Source organism: Porites lutea, chromosome 11, assembly GCF_958299795.1.
Source record: "Porites lutea chromosome 11, jaPorLute2.1, whole genome shotgun sequence".
NCBI classification, from domain to species: Eukaryota; Metazoa; Cnidaria; class Anthozoa; order Scleractinia; family Poritidae; genus Porites; species Porites lutea.
In genome coordinates, this window is record NC_133211.1 from 17,336,806 (window position 1) to 17,352,508 (window position 15,703).

At 43.1% G+C, this 15,703-nt stretch overlaps 1 protein-coding gene across 1 annotated transcript in view; it reads right to left on the bottom strand.

Moving 5' to 3' along the window:
* Positions 1-449: 449 nt before the first annotated feature.
* Positions 450-15,703, bottom strand: part of LOC140953281 (uncharacterized) — a 20,976-nt gene continuing 5,722 nt past the window's right edge. Inside the window, exons 6-20 of the mRNA XM_073402779.1 lie at positions 12,854-12,991; positions 12,038-12,076; positions 9,722-9,748; positions 8,978-9,276; positions 8,348-8,587; positions 7,556-8,125; positions 7,082-7,360; positions 6,308-6,805; positions 5,807-5,893; positions 4,871-5,440; positions 4,397-4,450; positions 3,419-3,853; positions 2,333-3,103; positions 1,089-2,095; positions 450-1,046 (exon numbers count right to left, since the gene is read on the bottom strand). Of these exons, the coding sequence (XP_073258880.1) occupies positions 878-1,046; positions 1,089-2,095; positions 2,333-3,103; positions 3,419-3,853; positions 4,397-4,450; positions 4,871-5,440; positions 5,807-5,893; positions 6,308-6,805; positions 7,082-7,360; positions 7,556-8,125; positions 8,348-8,587; positions 8,978-9,276; positions 9,722-9,748; positions 12,038-12,076; positions 12,854-12,991 (5,183 nt within the window). The 3' untranslated portion in view covers positions 450-877. The remainder of the gene's footprint in view (positions 1,047-1,088; positions 2,096-2,332; positions 3,104-3,418; positions 3,854-4,396; positions 4,451-4,870; positions 5,441-5,806; positions 5,894-6,307; positions 6,806-7,081; positions 7,361-7,555; positions 8,126-8,347; positions 8,588-8,977; positions 9,277-9,721; positions 9,749-12,037; positions 12,077-12,853; positions 12,992-15,703) is intronic.

The window sequence follows — 15,703 nt, forward strand, 5'->3', positions numbered from 1 at the left end:
CCTGATAGGGCCTCGTTGTTGAGAATCATTGAGAAAATGGCCGGGATTAAAAGTGGTCATACATGAACTACTGACCGTAAAAGTACAAGTGTTGAACGAAGAAAAAGAATGTAAACCTGCTGAAGAAATGACCGTCAAAGCCCTCTAGCGAGGTATGGAATAATAATATTAACAGTACAAATAAGGAGGCTGGTAACCGAACATTTAATGTTACATTTACAGGTCAACGAACTAATTTGCAGCTCACGTATAATTTAAATTTGAATGTAGCAATACGCATGTTTCAAAAGCAGTTTGTCTGTAGAAGTAGACGTTCTCTTGTAGCTGTAGCCATAATCTATCTATACTTTGTAAAAAAAATATCACTTATTCCTAATTCGCAGCATTCATTCATTAACAATTTATCTCGGAATTATTGCTCCTGTTTCATTTAAAATGTCACGCTCTTTCCGGTGTGATTATTGTCACGCATTTTTCCTCTGGTGATTTGTCTAGAAATCGGGAATTGATAAATCAGGTTCTGTTAAATCTGTTGTTTGTTGTCAATTTGTCTATTTTGTCGTTTCCTGCTTTGGCGTCGGTGCTGCTTTTGCTTACTGCTGAAATGTCGGTCAGCCTGTTGTTTCTTGTAATGTGGTGGGCCCTTCTGTTGTTTACTGCCGGTGCTGCTTTTGTCTCTTGCTGAGTTGTAAACCCTACTGGTTCCGCTGTTGTTGGTTGTTGAGTTGTTGGCTCTGCTATTATTGGTCGTTCAGTTGTTGGTGCTGCCATTGATTGTTATAATTACCGTGTTGTTGGCCCTGCTGTTGTAGGTTGTTCTGTTATTTGTGTTTCTGTCGTTGGTTGTTGAGCTGTTGGCCACGCTGTTGTTGGTAATTCAGTTGTTGGGGGTGTTGATGTCTGTTTTTGAGTTGGTTGTTTCCGCTGTTGTCGGTGGTTGAGTTATTAGCTGTGCTGTTGTTTGTTGCAGAGTTGTCGGTTCTGGTGTTGTGTGTTTTTGAGTTGTTGGTTGTTTAGTCGTTGGTCCAACTGTTGTTGGTTGTTGAGTTATTGTTTTCGCTGTTGTTGGTTGCTGAGTTGTTTGCTACGCTGATATTGGTTGCTCAGTTGTTGATTCCCCTGTTGTTGCTCTCGCAGTTGTTTGTTCCTGAGTTGTTGGCCGCCCTGTTGTAGGCTGTTCAGTTATTTGTGCTTCTGCTGTTGCTTGCTGAGTTGTTGGTTTCGCTGTTGTTGGTTGTTTAATTGTTTGCCCTGCCGTTGTTTGTTGCTGAGTTGTCAGTTCTACTGCTGTAGGTTGTGCAGTTGTTTCTACTGGTGTCGCTGGTTGTTGAGTTGTTACTTCTGCTGTTGTTGGTTGTTGAGTTGGGGTTGTTGCTGTTGTTTGTTGTTGAGTTGTTGACCCCGCTGTTGTTGGTTGTTGCGTTGTTGGCCCTGCTGTTATTGGCTGTTCAGTTGTTGGTGCTGCTGTTGCTTGTTCTTGAGTTGTTGGCCCTGCTGTCGAAGGTTGTTCAGTTGTCTGTGTTTCAGTTGTTGGCTCTGCTGTTGTTGGTTGTTGAGTTATTGTTTCCGCTGTTGTTGGTTGCTGAGTCATAGGCTCCGTTGTTATGGGTTGCTCAGTTGTTGGTCTTGCTGTTGTTTGTTCCTGAGTTGTTGGCCCTGCTGTTTTAGATTGTTCAGTTGTTTGTGCTTCTGTTGTTGGTTGCTGCGTAGTTGATTGTTGAGTAACTGTTTCGACTGTTGATTGTTCCTGAGTTGTTGGTTGCTCAGTTGTTGGTTTTGCTGTGATTGGTTGTTGCGTTGTTGGTCCTGCTGTTCTAGGTTGTTCAGTTGCTGGTGCTGCTGTTGTGTTTTGCTGAGTTATTGAAACTGGTGTTGTTGGCTGTTCAGAGTTTGGTTTCGCTGTGGTTGGTTGATGCGTTGTTGGCTGTTCAGTTGTTGGTGGTGCTGTTGTTTTTTGTTGAGGTGTTGGCGCTGCTGTTGTTGGTTGTTGAGTTGTTTGTTCCACTGTTGTTGGTTGTTGAGTTGTTTGTTCCACTGTTGCTGGTTGTTGAGTTGTTTGTTCTACTGTTGTTGGTTGTTGAGTTGTTGGCCCTGCTGTTGTTGGCCCTGCTGTTGCTGGTTGTTGAGTTGTTTGTTCCACTGTTGTTGGTTGTTGAGTTGTTGGCCCTGCTGTTGCTGGTTGTTGAGTTCTTTGTTCCACTGTTGTGTGTTGTTGAGTTGTTGGCCCTGCTGTTGTTGGTTGTTGAGTCGTTGGCCCTGCTGTTGCTGGTTGTTGAGTTGTTTGTTCCACTGTTGTTGGTTGTTGAGTTGTTGGCCCTGCTGTTGCTGGTTGTTGAGTTGTTGGTTCCGCTGTTGCTGGTTGTTGAGTTGTTGGTTCCGCTGTTGCTGGTTGTTGAGTTGTTTGTTCCGCTGTTGTTGGTTGTTGAGTTGTTGCTTCCGCTGTTGCTGGTTGTTGAGTTGTTTGTTCCACTGTTGCTGGTTGTTGAGTTGTTGGTTCCGCTGTTGCTGGTTGTTGAGTAGTTTGTTCCACTGTTGTTGGTTGTTGAGTTGTGGGCTCTGCTGTTGCTGGTTTTTGAGTTGTTGGTTCCGCTGTTGCTGGTTGTTGAGTTGTTTGTAATACTGTTGTTGGTTGTTGAGTCGTTGGCCCTGCTGTTGCTGGTTGTTTAGTTGTTTGTTCCACTGTTGCTGGTTGTTGAGTTGTTTGTTCCACTGTTGTTGGTTGTTGAGTTGTTGGCCCTGCTGTTGCTGGTTGTTGAGTTGTTTGTTCCACTGTTGTTGGTTGTTGAGTTGTTGGCCCCGCTGTTGTTGGTTGTTGAGTCGTTGGCCCTGCTGTTGCTGGTTGTTGAGTTGTTTGTTCCATTGTTGCTGGTTGTTGAGTGGTTGGTTCTGCTGTTGTTGGTTGTTGAGTTGTTGGCCCTGCTGTTGCTGGTTGTTGAGTTGTTGGTTCCGCTGTTGCTGGTTGTTGAGTTGTTTGTTCCGCTGTTTTTGGTTGTTGAGTTGTTAGTTCCGCTGTTGCTGGTTGTTGAGTTGTTTGTTCCGCTGTGGTTGGTTGTTGAGTTGTTGGTTCCGCTGTTGTTGGTGGTTGAGTTGTTTGTTCCACTATTGTTGGCCCTGCTGTTGCTGGTTGTTGAGTTGTTTGTTCCACTGTTGTTGGCTCTGCTGTTACTGGTTGTTGAGTTGTTTGTTCCACTGTTGCTGGTTGTTGAGTTGTTTGTTCCACTGTTGTTGCTTGTTGTGTCGTTGGCCCTGCTGTTGTTGGTTGTTGAGTTGTTGGTTCCGCTGTTGTTGGTGGTTGAGTTGTTTGTTCCACTGTTGTTGGTTGTTGAGTTGTTGGTTCCGCTGTTGCTGGTTGTTGAGTTGTTTGTTCCACTGTTGTTGGTTGTTGAGTTGTTGGCCCTGCTGTTGCTGGTTGTTGAGTTGTTGGTTCCGCTGTTGCTGGTTGTTGAGTTGTTTGTTCCGCTGTTGTTGGTTGTTGAGTTGTTAGTTCCGCTGTTGCTGGTTGTTGAGTAGTTTGTTCCACTGTTGTTGGTTGTTGAGTTGTTAGTTCCTCTGTTGCTGGTTGTTGAGTTGTTTGTTCCGCTGTGGTTGGTTGTTGAGTTGTTGGTTCCGCTGTTGTTGGTGGTTGAGTTGTTTGTTCCACTATTGTTGGCCCTGCTGTTGCTGGTTGTTGAGTTGTTTGTTCCGCTGTTTTTGGTTCCGCTGTTGTTGGTGGTTGAGTTGTTTGTTCCACTGTTGTTGGTTGTTGAGTTGTTGGTTCCGCTGTTGCTGGTTGTTGAGTTGTTTGTTCCACTGTTGTTGGTTGTTGAGTTGTTGGCTCTGCTGTTGTTGGCCCTGCTGTTGCTGGTTGTTGAGTTGTTTGTTCCGCTGTTGTTGGTTGTTGAGTTGTTAGTTCCGCTGTTACTGGTTGTTGAGTTGTTTGTTCCACTGTTGTTGGCTCTGCTGTTACTGGTTGTTGAGTTGTTTGTTCCACTGTTGTTGGTTGTTGAGTCGTTGGCCCTGCTGTTGTTGGTTGTTGAGTTGTTTGTTCCACTGTTGCTGGTTGTTGAGTTGTTTGTTCCACTGTTGTTGCTTGTTGTGTCGTTGGCCCTGCTGTTGTTGGTTGTTGAGTTGTTGGTTCCGCTGTTGCTGGTTGTTGAGTTGTTTGTTCCACTGTTGTTGGTTGTTGAGTTGTTGGCCCTGCTGTTGCTGGTTGTTGAGTTGTTGGTTCCGCTGTTGCTGGTTGTTGAGTTGTTGGCCCTGCTGTTGCTGGTTGTTGAGTTGTTGGTTCCGCTGTTGCTGGTTGTTGAGTTGTTTGTTCCACTGTTGTTGGTTGTTGAGTTGTTTGTTCCGCTGTTGCTGGTTGTTGAGTTGTTTGTTCCATTGTTGTTGGTTGTTGAGTTGTTGGCTCTGCTGTTACTGGCTGTTGAGTTGTTTGTTCCACTGTTGTTGGTTGTTGAGTTGTTGGCCCTGCTGTTGTTGGCCCTGCTGTTGCTGGTTGTTGAGTTGTTTGTTCCGCTGTTGCTGGTTGTTGAGTTGTTTGTTCCACTGTTGTTGGCTCTGCTGTTACTGGTTGTTGAGTTGTTTGTTCCACTGTTGTTGCTTGTTGTGTCGTTGGCCCTGCTGTTGTTGGTTGTTGAGTTGTTGGTTCCGCTGTTGTTGGTGGTTGAGTTGTTTGTTCCACTGTTGTTGGTTGTTGAGTTGTTGGTTCCGCTGTTGCTGGTTGTTGAGTTGTTTGTTCCACTGTTGTTGGTTGTTGAGTTGTTGGCCCTGCTGTTGCTGGTTGTTGAGTTGTTGGTTCCGCTGTTGCTGGTTGTTGAGTTGTTTGTTCCGCTGTTGTTGGTTGTTGAGTTGTTAGTTCCGCTGTTGCTGGTTGTTGAGTAGTTTGTTCCACTGTTGTTGGTTGTTGAGTTGTTAGTTCCTCTGTTGCTGGTTGTTGAGTTGTTTGTTCCGCTGTGGTTGGTTGTTGAGTTGTTGGTTCCGCTGTTGTTGGTGGTTGAGTTGTTTGTTCCACTATTGTTGGCCCTGCTGTTGCTGGTTGTTGAGTTGTTTGTTCCGCTGTTTTTGGTTCCGCTGTTGTTGGTGGTTGAGTTGTTTGTTCCACTGTTGTTGGTTGTTGAGTTGTTGGTTCCGCTGTTGCTGGTTGTTGAGTTGTTTGTTCCACTGTTGTTGGTTGTTGAGTTGTTGGCTCTGCTGTTGTTGGCCCTGCTGTTGCTGGTTGTTGAGTTGTTTGTTCCGCTGTTGTTGGTTGTTGAGTTGTTAGTTCCGCTGTTACTGGTTGTTGAGTTGTTTGTTCCACTGTTGTTGGCTCTGCTGTTACTGGTTGTTGAGTTGTTTGTTCCACTGTTGTTGGTTGTTGAGTCGTTGGCCCTGCTGTTGTTGGTTGTTGAGTTGTTTGTTCCACTGTTGCTGGTTGTTGAGTTGTTTGTTCCACTGTTGTTGGTTGTTGTGTCGTTGGCCCTGCTGTTGTTGGTTGTTGAGTTGTTTGTTCCACTGTTGTTGCTTGTTGTGTCGTTGGCCCTGCTGTTGTTGGTTGTTGAGTTGTTGGTTCCGCTGTTGCTGGTTGTTGAGTTGTTTGTTCCACTGTTGTTGGTTGTTGAGTTGTTGGCCCTGCTGTTGCTGGTTGTTGAGTTTTTGGTTCCGCTGTTGCTGGTTGTTGAGTTGTTGGCCCTGCTGTTGCTGGTTGTTGAGTTGTTGGTTCCGCTGTTGCTGGTTGTTGAGTTGTTTGTTCCACTGTTGTTGGTTGTTGAGTTGTTTGTTCCGCTGTTGCTGGTTGTTGAGTTGTTTGTTCCATTGTTGTTGGTTGTTGAGTTGTTGGCTCTGCTGTTACTGGCTGTTGAGTTGTTTGTTCCACTGTTGTTGGTTGTTGAGTTGTTGGCCCTGCTGTTGTTGGCCCTGCTTTTGCTGGTTGTTGAGTTGTTTGTTCCGCTGTTGCTGGTTGTTGAGTTGTTTGTTCCGCTGTTGCTGGTTGTTGAGTTGTTTGTTCCACTGTTGTTGGCTCTGCTGTTACTGGTTGTTGAGTTGTTTGTTCCACTGTTGCTGGTTGTTGAGTTGTTTGTTCCACTGTTGTTGCTTGTTGTGTCGTTGGCCCTGCTGTTGTTGGTTGTTGAGTTGTTGGTTCCGCTGTTGTTGGTGGTTGAGTTGTTTGTTCCACTGTTGTTGGTTGTTGAGTTGTTGGTTCCGCTGTTGCTGGTTGTTGAGTTGTTTGTTCCACTGTTGTTGGCTCTGCTGTTACTGGTTGTTGAGTTGTTTGTTCCACTGTTGTTGGTTGTTGAGTCGTTGGCCCTGCTGTTGTTGGTTGTTGAGTTGTTTGTTCCACTGTTGCTGGTTGTTGAGTTGTTTGTTCCACTGTTGTTGGTTGTTGTGTCGTTGGCCCTGCTGTTGTTGGTTGTTGAGTTGTTTGTTCCACTGTTGTTGCTTGTTGTGTCGTTGGCCCTGCTGTTGTTGGTTGTTGAGTTGTTGGTTCCGCTGTTGCTGGTTGTTGAGTTGTTTGTTCCACTGTTGTTGGTTGTTGAGTTTTTGGCCCTGCTGTTGCTGGTTGTTGAGTTGTTGGTTCCGCTGTTGCTGGTTGTTGAGTTGTTGGCCCTGCTGTTGCTGGTTGTTGAGTTGTTGGTTCCGCTGTTGCTGGTTGTTGAGTTGTTTGTTCCACTGTTGTTGGTTGTTGAGTTGTTTGTTCCGCTGTTGCTGGTTGTTGTGTTGTTTGTTCCATTGTTGTTGGTTGTTGAGTTGTTGGCTCTGCTGTTACTGGCTGTTGAGTTGTTTGTTCCACTGTTGTTGGTTGTTGAGTTGTTGGCCCTGCTGTTGTTGGCCCTGCTTTTGCTGGTTGTTGAGTTGTTTGTTCCGCTGTTGCTGGTTGTTGAGTTGTTTGTTCCGCTGTTGCTGGTTGTTGAGTTGTTTGTTCCACTGTTGTTGGCTCTGCTGTTACTGGTTGTTGAGTTGTTTGTTCCACTGTTGCTGGTTGTTGAGTTGTTTGTTCCACTGTTGTTGCTTGTTGTGTCGTTGGCCCTGCTGTTGTTGGTTGTTGAGTTGTTTGTTCCGCTGTTGCTGGTTGTTGAGTTGTTTGTTCCATTGTTGTTGGTTGTTGAGTTGTTGGCTCTGCTGTTACTGGCTGTTGAGTTGTTTGTTCCACTGTTGTTGGTTGTTGAGTTGTTGGCCCTGCTGTTGTTGGCCCTGCTGTTGCTGGTTGTTGAGTTGTTTGTTCCGCTGTTGCTGGTTGTTGAGTTGTTTGTTCCACTGTTGTTGGCTCTGCTGTTACTGGTTGTTGAGTTGTTTGTTCCACTGTTGTTGCTTGTTGTGTCGTTGGCCCTGCTGTTGTTGGTTGTTGAGTTGTTGGTTCCGCTGTTGTTGGTGGTTGAGTTGTTTGTTCCACTGTTGTTGGTTGTTGAGTTGTTGGTTCCGCTGTTGCTGGTTGTTGAGTTGTTTGTTCCACTGTTGTTGGTTGTTGAGTTGTTGGCCCTGCTGTTGCTGGTTGTTGAGTTGTTGGTTCCGCTGTTGCTGGTTGTTGAGTTGTTTGTTCCGCTGTTGTTGGTTGTTGAGTTGTTAGTTCCGCTGTTGCTGGTTGTTGAGTAGTTTGTTCCACTGTTGTTGGTTGTTGAGTTGTTAGTTCCTCTGTTGCTGGTTGTTGAGTTGTTTGTTCCGCTGTGGTTGGTTGTTGAGTTGTTGGTTCCGCTGTTGTTGGTGGTTGAGTTGTTTGTTCCACTATTGTTGGCCCTGCTGTTGCTGGTTGTTGAGTTGTTTGTTCCGCTGTTTTTGGTTCCGCTGTTGTTGGTGGTTGAGTTGTTTGTTCCACTGTTGTTGGTTGTTGAGTTGTTGGTTCCGCTGTTGCTGGTTGTTGAGTTGTTTGTTCCACTGTTGTTGGTTGTTGAGTTGTTGGCTCTGCTGTTGTTGGCCCTGCTGTTGCTGGTTGTTGAGTTGTTTGTTCCGCTTTTGTTGGTTGTTGAGTTGTTAGTTCCGCTGTTACTGGTTGTTGAGTTGTTTGTTCCACTGTTGTTGGCTCTGCTGTTACTGGTTGTTGAGTTGTTTGTTCCACTGTTGTTGGTTGTTGAGTCGTTGGCCCTGCTGTTGTTGGTTGTTGAGTTGTTTGTTCCACTGTTGCTGGTTGTTGAGTTGTTTGTTCCACTGTTGTTGGTTGTTGTGTCGTTGGCCCTGCTGTTGTTGGTTGTTGAGTTGTTTGTTCCACTGTTGTTGCTTGTTGTGTCGTTGGCCCTGCTGTTGTTGGTTGTTGAGTTGTTGGTTCCGCTGTTGCTGGTTGTTGAGTTGTTTGTTCCACTGTTGTTGGTTGTTGAGTTGTTGGCCCTGCTGTTGCTGGTTGTTGAGTTTTTGGTTCCGCTGTTGCTGGTTGTTGAGTTGTTGGCCCTGCTGTTGCTGGTTGTTGAGTTGTTGGTTCCGCTGTTGCTGGTTGTTGAGTTGTTTGTTCCACTGTTGTTGGTTGTTGAGTTGTTTGTTCCGCTGTTGCTGGTTGTTGAGTTGTTTGTTCCATTGTTGTTGGTTGTTGAGTTGTTGGCTCTGCTGTTACTGGCTGTTGAGTTGTTTGTTCCACTGTTGTTGGTTGTTGAGTTGTTGGCCCTGCTGTTGTTGGCCCTTCTTTTGCTGGTTGTTGAGTTGTTTGTTCCGCTGTTGCTGGTTGTTGAGTTGTTTGTTCCGCTGTTGCTGGTTGTTGAGTTGTTTGTTCCACTGTTGTTGGCTCTGCTGTTACTGGTTGTTGAGTTGTTTGTTCCACTGTTGCTGGTTGTTGAGTTGTTTGTTCCACTGTTGTTGCTTGTTGTGTCGTTGGCCCTGCTGTTGTTGGTTGTTGAGTTGTTGGTTCCGCTGTTGTTGGTGGTTGAGTTGTTTGTTCCACTGTTGTTGGTTGTTGAGTTGTTGGTTCCGCTGTTGCTGGTTGTTGAGTTGTTTGTTCCACTGTTGTTGGTTGTTGAGTTGTTGGCCCTGCTGTTACTGGTTGTTGAGTTGTTGGCCCTGCTGTTGCTGGTTGTTGAGTTGTTGGTTCCGCTGTTGCTGGTTGTTGAGTTGTTGGTTCCGCTGTTGCTGGTTGTTGAGTTGTTTGTTCCACTGTTGTTGGTTGTTGAGTTGTTTGTTCCGCTGTTGCTGGTTGTTGAGTTGTTTGTTCCATTGTTGTTGGTTGTTGAGTTGTTGGCTCTGCTGTTGTTGGTTGTTGAGTTGTTGCTTCCGCTGTTGTTGGTTGTTGAGTTGTTTGTTCCACTGTTGTTGGTTGTTGAGTTGTTGGTTCCGCTGTTGCTGGTTTTTGAGTTGTTTGCCGGTCTGTTGTTCTCTTCTGAGTTGTCACGGAGGGAGTTGTTGGAGCTGAAGTTGGATAGAGGATAAATTTTTGGCAGTTATTATTTTGCATGAAAACTGTTTTTTGACTAGACAAGTCAGGATTTTTGCCTGTTTTATACTGAGAGTTCAAATAAGAGATCGTGCGTTAGACATTATATTGAGATACGTGCATGTGATACTGGTATCAGGTATATTTTTGCTGCTGGAAGTCGTTTGGCGAACGCTTATTTGCCATAATAAGAATTTGCTGTCTGTCTTTAAGGAATGTTCGTGTGAGTGAAAACTACTTATGAAAGTTTACAGCCATTTACTATTTCCTTCTTTCAATTAACGTTTGCACTTGTTTCCTCTTGGGGCAATGTTGGGTTAAGGGACTGATACATGGGCAGTGTTTTTCGAATTTTACTTCGATTTTTTGCTGTTGTGACTTTTGCGTTTGGCAATGTAATGTTCCAATTAAAACACTTACCTTCTGTCGCTGTTGTTGGCAGTAATACTGGGAAAAAAGTAGAAATGGGAGGAAATTAGTTTAATGGCTCTTAACGGCGGAATAACTGAGTTTGTTATTTTCGCAAAATATATCTACTCTATTCGAAGACAGTTTTTTGTAAAGTTGAACAATGTTGAGCTCGTCTAATGACTTCAAGATATTGGTTTCCGAACTCGTAAATAAGTCACGAAAACATAATTAGGATAACTGGAAATATTGTATGGTATGGTAATATGCTATTTTTGCATAAATTCGTCTTGATGTTGTTCTTGTCGCCTTTAATGCTAGTTTTAAAAAAAAAATTATGGATGAAATATGGTGATTTTAGTACCTGGAGTAAGTACATATTACGAGATGGTGACTTAATGGACAAAAGACTGCAACAACAACAACAACAACAAAAATACCTTTCAAGGGATGCTTATTAAAGGATAAAAATTTGTCCGTCTTCATAAATAAGTCATTGATCAAGCTAGGGCAGGAAGGATGTCAAATTGTATGATTTCAAGAAGATTCTTAGCATCCAAATATAGGTTGCATATCTCACTGTGGTACTGAAGGCGTCTAAATTTACTTTTTTTCTTTTAGCAAGTTATGTAGCAGTGTCGTGTGTAAATTAGTTTATACACACGCAGGGATCTTTTCTTTAAAACAATCTGATTGGCTCACTATTTTGGAAGTACGGGTGTTAAGCTATTATTTCACCTCCGAGCGAGGGAGTGGATGGTTGATGCGTAAGAACCTTTCAAAATTCCCCAAAATTCTTGGAATAATGTTTTGAAAGTATGACAAGACTTCAAAAACGTAACAGTATTTTCCATTTTTTACTTAAGCAGAATTTTTCTGCGCTCGATGAAAACCGTTTATAGTGCAGAGAAACGACCTCTTTCCCTAGAGGCTCGAGCTACCGAATCCATTTAAACCTTTTCCCTATTGTTTGCGAAAGGGTGAAACTGTGTGATGATATGTTTTAAAGGTCTGTAAGCGTCAATCCAACTTTTGCGCTGTTAGCCGCTACGTGCACATTTTACACGCTGGGATGATTTAAACAGTCAACCAAGCTGTACTTCAATGGTTTCCTTTCTTATTTTGTAAAGATCACTTCGTGTGTTTATACGAAAACAATATTCTTTTCAATATCGGTAATAGGTGTATTTATTCCTTCAACCACTTTTCGAATTCAAAGTTTGCCAATAATTCGGTCCCTACATGTGTTGAGGTTTTATGAAATACAAAACTTACCACGACAAAATCCACAAGAAACCGGACAATTCGTTTCCACAAACTGCCTGATACTATCAGTAGTGCTCGTACAGAAACCAAAACTCTGATATTGGGCACATTGAAAGGAGGATACATCAACCTGGTCTGGCCTGCAAACTGTTGAAAGAATCAATTATAAAAGCAATATAAAATATGCAAACTAGGAACGAAAACGTCAAGAGCAAATCGAAGAGAACGTGGCTTTTTAGCAGGAAGTCTGGATGGTTTCTATTTTATAAAAAATGTAGTTAAAATCGGTTAAACTTTAATGTATCTTTTAACAATACCGTTATACACTTAAAGCTAAGCCTTAAGCTCATTCCGCTAGCTGGTCGGTACTATCTTTGGCTGCCGCTGAATTCGCCTGAACGATGTTCTAACAAATGTTTTCACCGCACAGTGGATTCCTTGGTTTGCAAGCTATAATTATACCACACGGTTGCGAAACAGTCCTTGTGCGGAATCAAAGTGACATTTTTCGATCCATTGATGACAATCGCTGTGTGTTGCTGCAACTACCACTCGATTTGTCTGCATCTATAAATGATATACTGTCGATAATTTTATCCAATTTTGAAAGAGTTTCTTCTCGTTTTAACATCAGTTGCTTGGTACCGACGATTAGGTTTTTCGATTGCATGCGCTGTCCAAGTCCCTCAAGTTTGGACCTCTGCTTTACTTCTTCCACACGTCACCCATTGGAAACAATATTGGAGGGCATTAACTGTCCTTTTATCTCTACCCCAACTAATCACGTCGTTATACTCTCATTTGTCTTTAATTTAGTCATGAAGAAGAGCTAACTGCGACAATGAGAAAAAAAAAACAGATATATAGGTGACTGCCAACAACCTAGAGAACATTCCAAAAACTGCGAAAATTCATGCCTCTTCTATAGAACTGGCCGTATGTTAAAGCTATGGAATGTACTGAATGTTGGGGCTAGTGTATCCCTGGAATACGCAAAAAAGTGTACTGATAAGTCAACACTAGCTCAAATGCTGAAGCTTTTTATAAGGTTACTGAACTTACCTGGAATTGTAGGAACTGGGGTTGTAGGCGGAGGTGGCACTTAAAAGAAAACAATAGTTGCATTTATTTAATAAGTTGATAAAACCACCAGTTTTTAGTGGAAAACTTCAACAACGTCCCAGAGAATTTCTTTTCCATAGAATTTGTAAAATTGCCATTTCTAAAGAACGCTTGACAATGATTCGTTAATTTAAGTGTCGTAACCATCGCTGATGGGATCTAGAAAAAATGGGATTTGCGGGGATGACAAATTTTTTACTTAACTTTTTCTTAAATTCATTTCCATATTGTTTTTGTGAGACTGAAGTTTTATTTTTCGGGGGAGAGGGTGGGGTGGGGTGGGGTGTCAAAGTTTTTGGATGCAAGATGGTGATTTCTGTTTTTGAACAAAAAAGAGTACAAGATGGTGATTGATAATGTAAAAGGTAAGAAATAATCGAAAATAAGAAAATCAATAGATGAGAATCAACTACGATTAACCGAGAAACTAAAAAGTAATAGTGATTTCCAGGTGGGATTAAGAACAGAAGCAGCAACAACAACCAACAAGGAAGCTTGACAAAGAAAGACGTTTGTGACCACCTACGTAAATGAGTCATGAATCAACAAAAAAAATAATTTCACTTAATGATTCCACACGTACGTTTCTTCAGCCATTCATGGTTACTGATCACAAAGCTGGTGAGGAGGGCAAAGGTGTCTAATTTATGTTTGTTTTGATGCAGTTATGTAACCGTTTCGTATTACATATACATTGTAAGTTTATTAGTCGGTCTATGGTGAGATGAGATATATCATTTTGTATCCAAAACTTACCAACACAAAATTCACATGTAACCGGACAATTCGTGAGCATAAACTGGTTGATACTATCAGTTGTGCTTGTACAGAAACCAAAACCCTTATATTGCACACACGGGGTGGAAACTTGGTCAACCTGGTCTGGTCTGCAAACTGGTGAAAAGAAGCAATTTAAAGTTAAAAAACAGTAAAAAAAAAAAAAAAGATGAAAGGCAACTAACTTTTTTAACACAAAGTTTGGTTGGTTCTTAAGATCCTTGAGAAAGAAAGTCGTGCACAGTTAATGTTTTTTTCCAGGTCCACTTGCGGAATGGAAAGGCAGCAAACAAGTACGCTTGGAAAATGCCAGGTCCCCACTGGTATTTCCAAGAAATATATAGGAATGCCTCAGTGCAACCAAACTGTTCCAAGAGTACGTCGAAAAAATTACCTCAATGCGGGACAAAGAGCCCGCCGAAGGCATCTCAAAACGATATGGTATTGGGACATCGAGGTTGTACAAAATTTGAAAGAATGCACAGAAAACCTCCTATCCAGCGGAGGAGCCGGCGGCCTTCCAGCCGGAGCCATGCATCCCCTTTGGACAGTTTGTCCGGAAAAATCGACAAAATGCTCGAAAAGCAGAAAGATTTGCAAAAACAAGTCGACGTACTCGCATTCTGCTCGAAATATAAGAAAGCCACTTTTAGGACGTGGAAAACCTCGACGAAGCAGTTGAAGCGGGCAGAGAGGATTCACGACACTATCGAAAGCACCAGCAACGCCTTTTTGGAAGACACCGAAATAGTTTCCGCCTCCCAAGCAGCGTCGTCTGGGATCTATTGCTACAGGTTGTACCTTTTTTTATGTTTTGTGGAAGCAACCAAAGACACTGGATGCTCCTTCTAATCTGTGGAAGCCTCTGAAGGCGCCAGAGCCGGCGGGACCCAAGCCGTAAAAGGCCTTCGAACCAGCAAAGAAACAGTTTTTTTACATGGAGTAGTCCGTAACAAAAACCGACCAGTACATTCGCTGCACGAAAAAAATGGGCACTCTCGAGCGCTGAGATTGGAGGCCTTTTGAAAAAATGTGCTACTCGAAACAATTGGTGCTCGACTGGGCTACTTTGCAAAATTTGGAGGAAGAAAACTTCGGACGTGGGCGTGCAATTCTTGCAAGAGTGCCGACGGAAAAAGCGTCGGAGTGTGAAAAATGGCTGTATGGTCCTATTGTGGCGGTTGGCAATTGTGGCGATGTTTTCCTTTGCTCCAAAAGCTGCGAGTGGGTGTAGATTTTTACGCATGGAGGTCTGAATACAGCACCGCCAGTATGTCTCTCTTCTTCTGCGGAGTTGTTTTCTCTTTTCCGAGATTGCGGTACAAAAACCCTTCTACCTGCTCTATATTTTTTCGTCTGCCTCTGTTGGAGAAAATATCCCCAAACCGGCTCGTCTGCGTCTTTTTTTTGGGTTGCCGTCATCGCCAAGCTGCAGGAGGAACAGAGTCGTTTTTTTCTGCCCCCGGGAGGGCTTTTTTTCATAGCGAGACACCAGATAGAGCCCTTCTTGCATATCTATTGCAAGATATTTTGTCGCAGATTTGTTTTCGTTCTTTGTACAAAAGGATTTTGTTTTAACCACGAGTATCCGGATTTTTTAATATTTTGGCTGGCACAAACCACATTTGCCGAGCATATATAGCGGACTTCTTCTACCAAGAACATCTCTTTTGAGTTTTCGAGTATTGTTTCCAGCTGTTTTGTGGCCTATACATCTTCGAGTTTGCCTTCTCCGCTTTCCGAAACAACAGTCGGGCGAAACATTCCTTCTCTGTGACCCAGAATGTTCCGAGACCTTCCTGTAAGATCTTGAACTTTGTTACTTGTGGGTTGGAAAGAACCTTTTGAATCGTGCTTCGCATTTTTCTTTTTCCTCCAACAGCCTTTCCCCTCCAATACGTTTTGCATTTCCCCTGTTTCTATGCAGCGCAGCTCCCGGGTTTCCCGCTTTTTCGTGTCACGATTTCCAGTGTTTGGGAACTTCCCAGCTTTTCCCTTTCTTCTAGAATGTCTTCGAGGCGGGGTGCTCTATTCCTTGTGGATGGTGTCGAAGGTTCTCGCTGCGCTGATTTTTCTGGCATTTCTACCAGCTCGCAGCTTAGTTTTTCCACACCAATAGCGTGCCCCTCCTTTTTTCACCATTCCCATTCGACGTGCTCGGTTGGAGGCAGGAGCGTTTTTGGGTCTGGAGCACCTGATTGAGCTGGCAAGGTCTTTTGCTCACTGCCAAGATCGTTGGCGTGTCTTTGTTGTAGCAACTCAGCTTTGAGAACACTACTTCGTCGACGTTTTTGCACTTTGCAAAAATTTGGTTAATACAGAATATGAAACTATAATCACAACGATCATAACAGCTGAAAAGGATGATTGGTGCCATAGGAAAGAAATGAACACTAGGAAAATTCTGAATTGAAGTTTATTAGTTTAAAAGAAATTGTAAACATATTTAATAAGAAAAACACGAGCATAGCGTCCGTCTGGTAGCCCTCAGGATTACAGGCAATAATTGTTAAGCCTACCGGGGGGGATCTTTCAAGTGGAATCACCGTTCCACCATTTTTTAAACAAAAGGGGAAGATCTTTGGATCTTTCGAGCTTAAGGTTGTACATGTCACTAACATCACTAACATAGAGGATATTACATGACCACGCGGAAAGAGGAAATTTCTCGCCTAGTGTTGAAAACTATTTCACAAGAGAACAAAGCAAACGAGTGAAATATTTCTCAACACGAAGAGAAAAATTTTGTACCTCCAAGAGGCCATGTAATCTTCTATTTATTATATAGACACCAATGTAATACCAAACCATTTCACTTTTTTTTTTTTT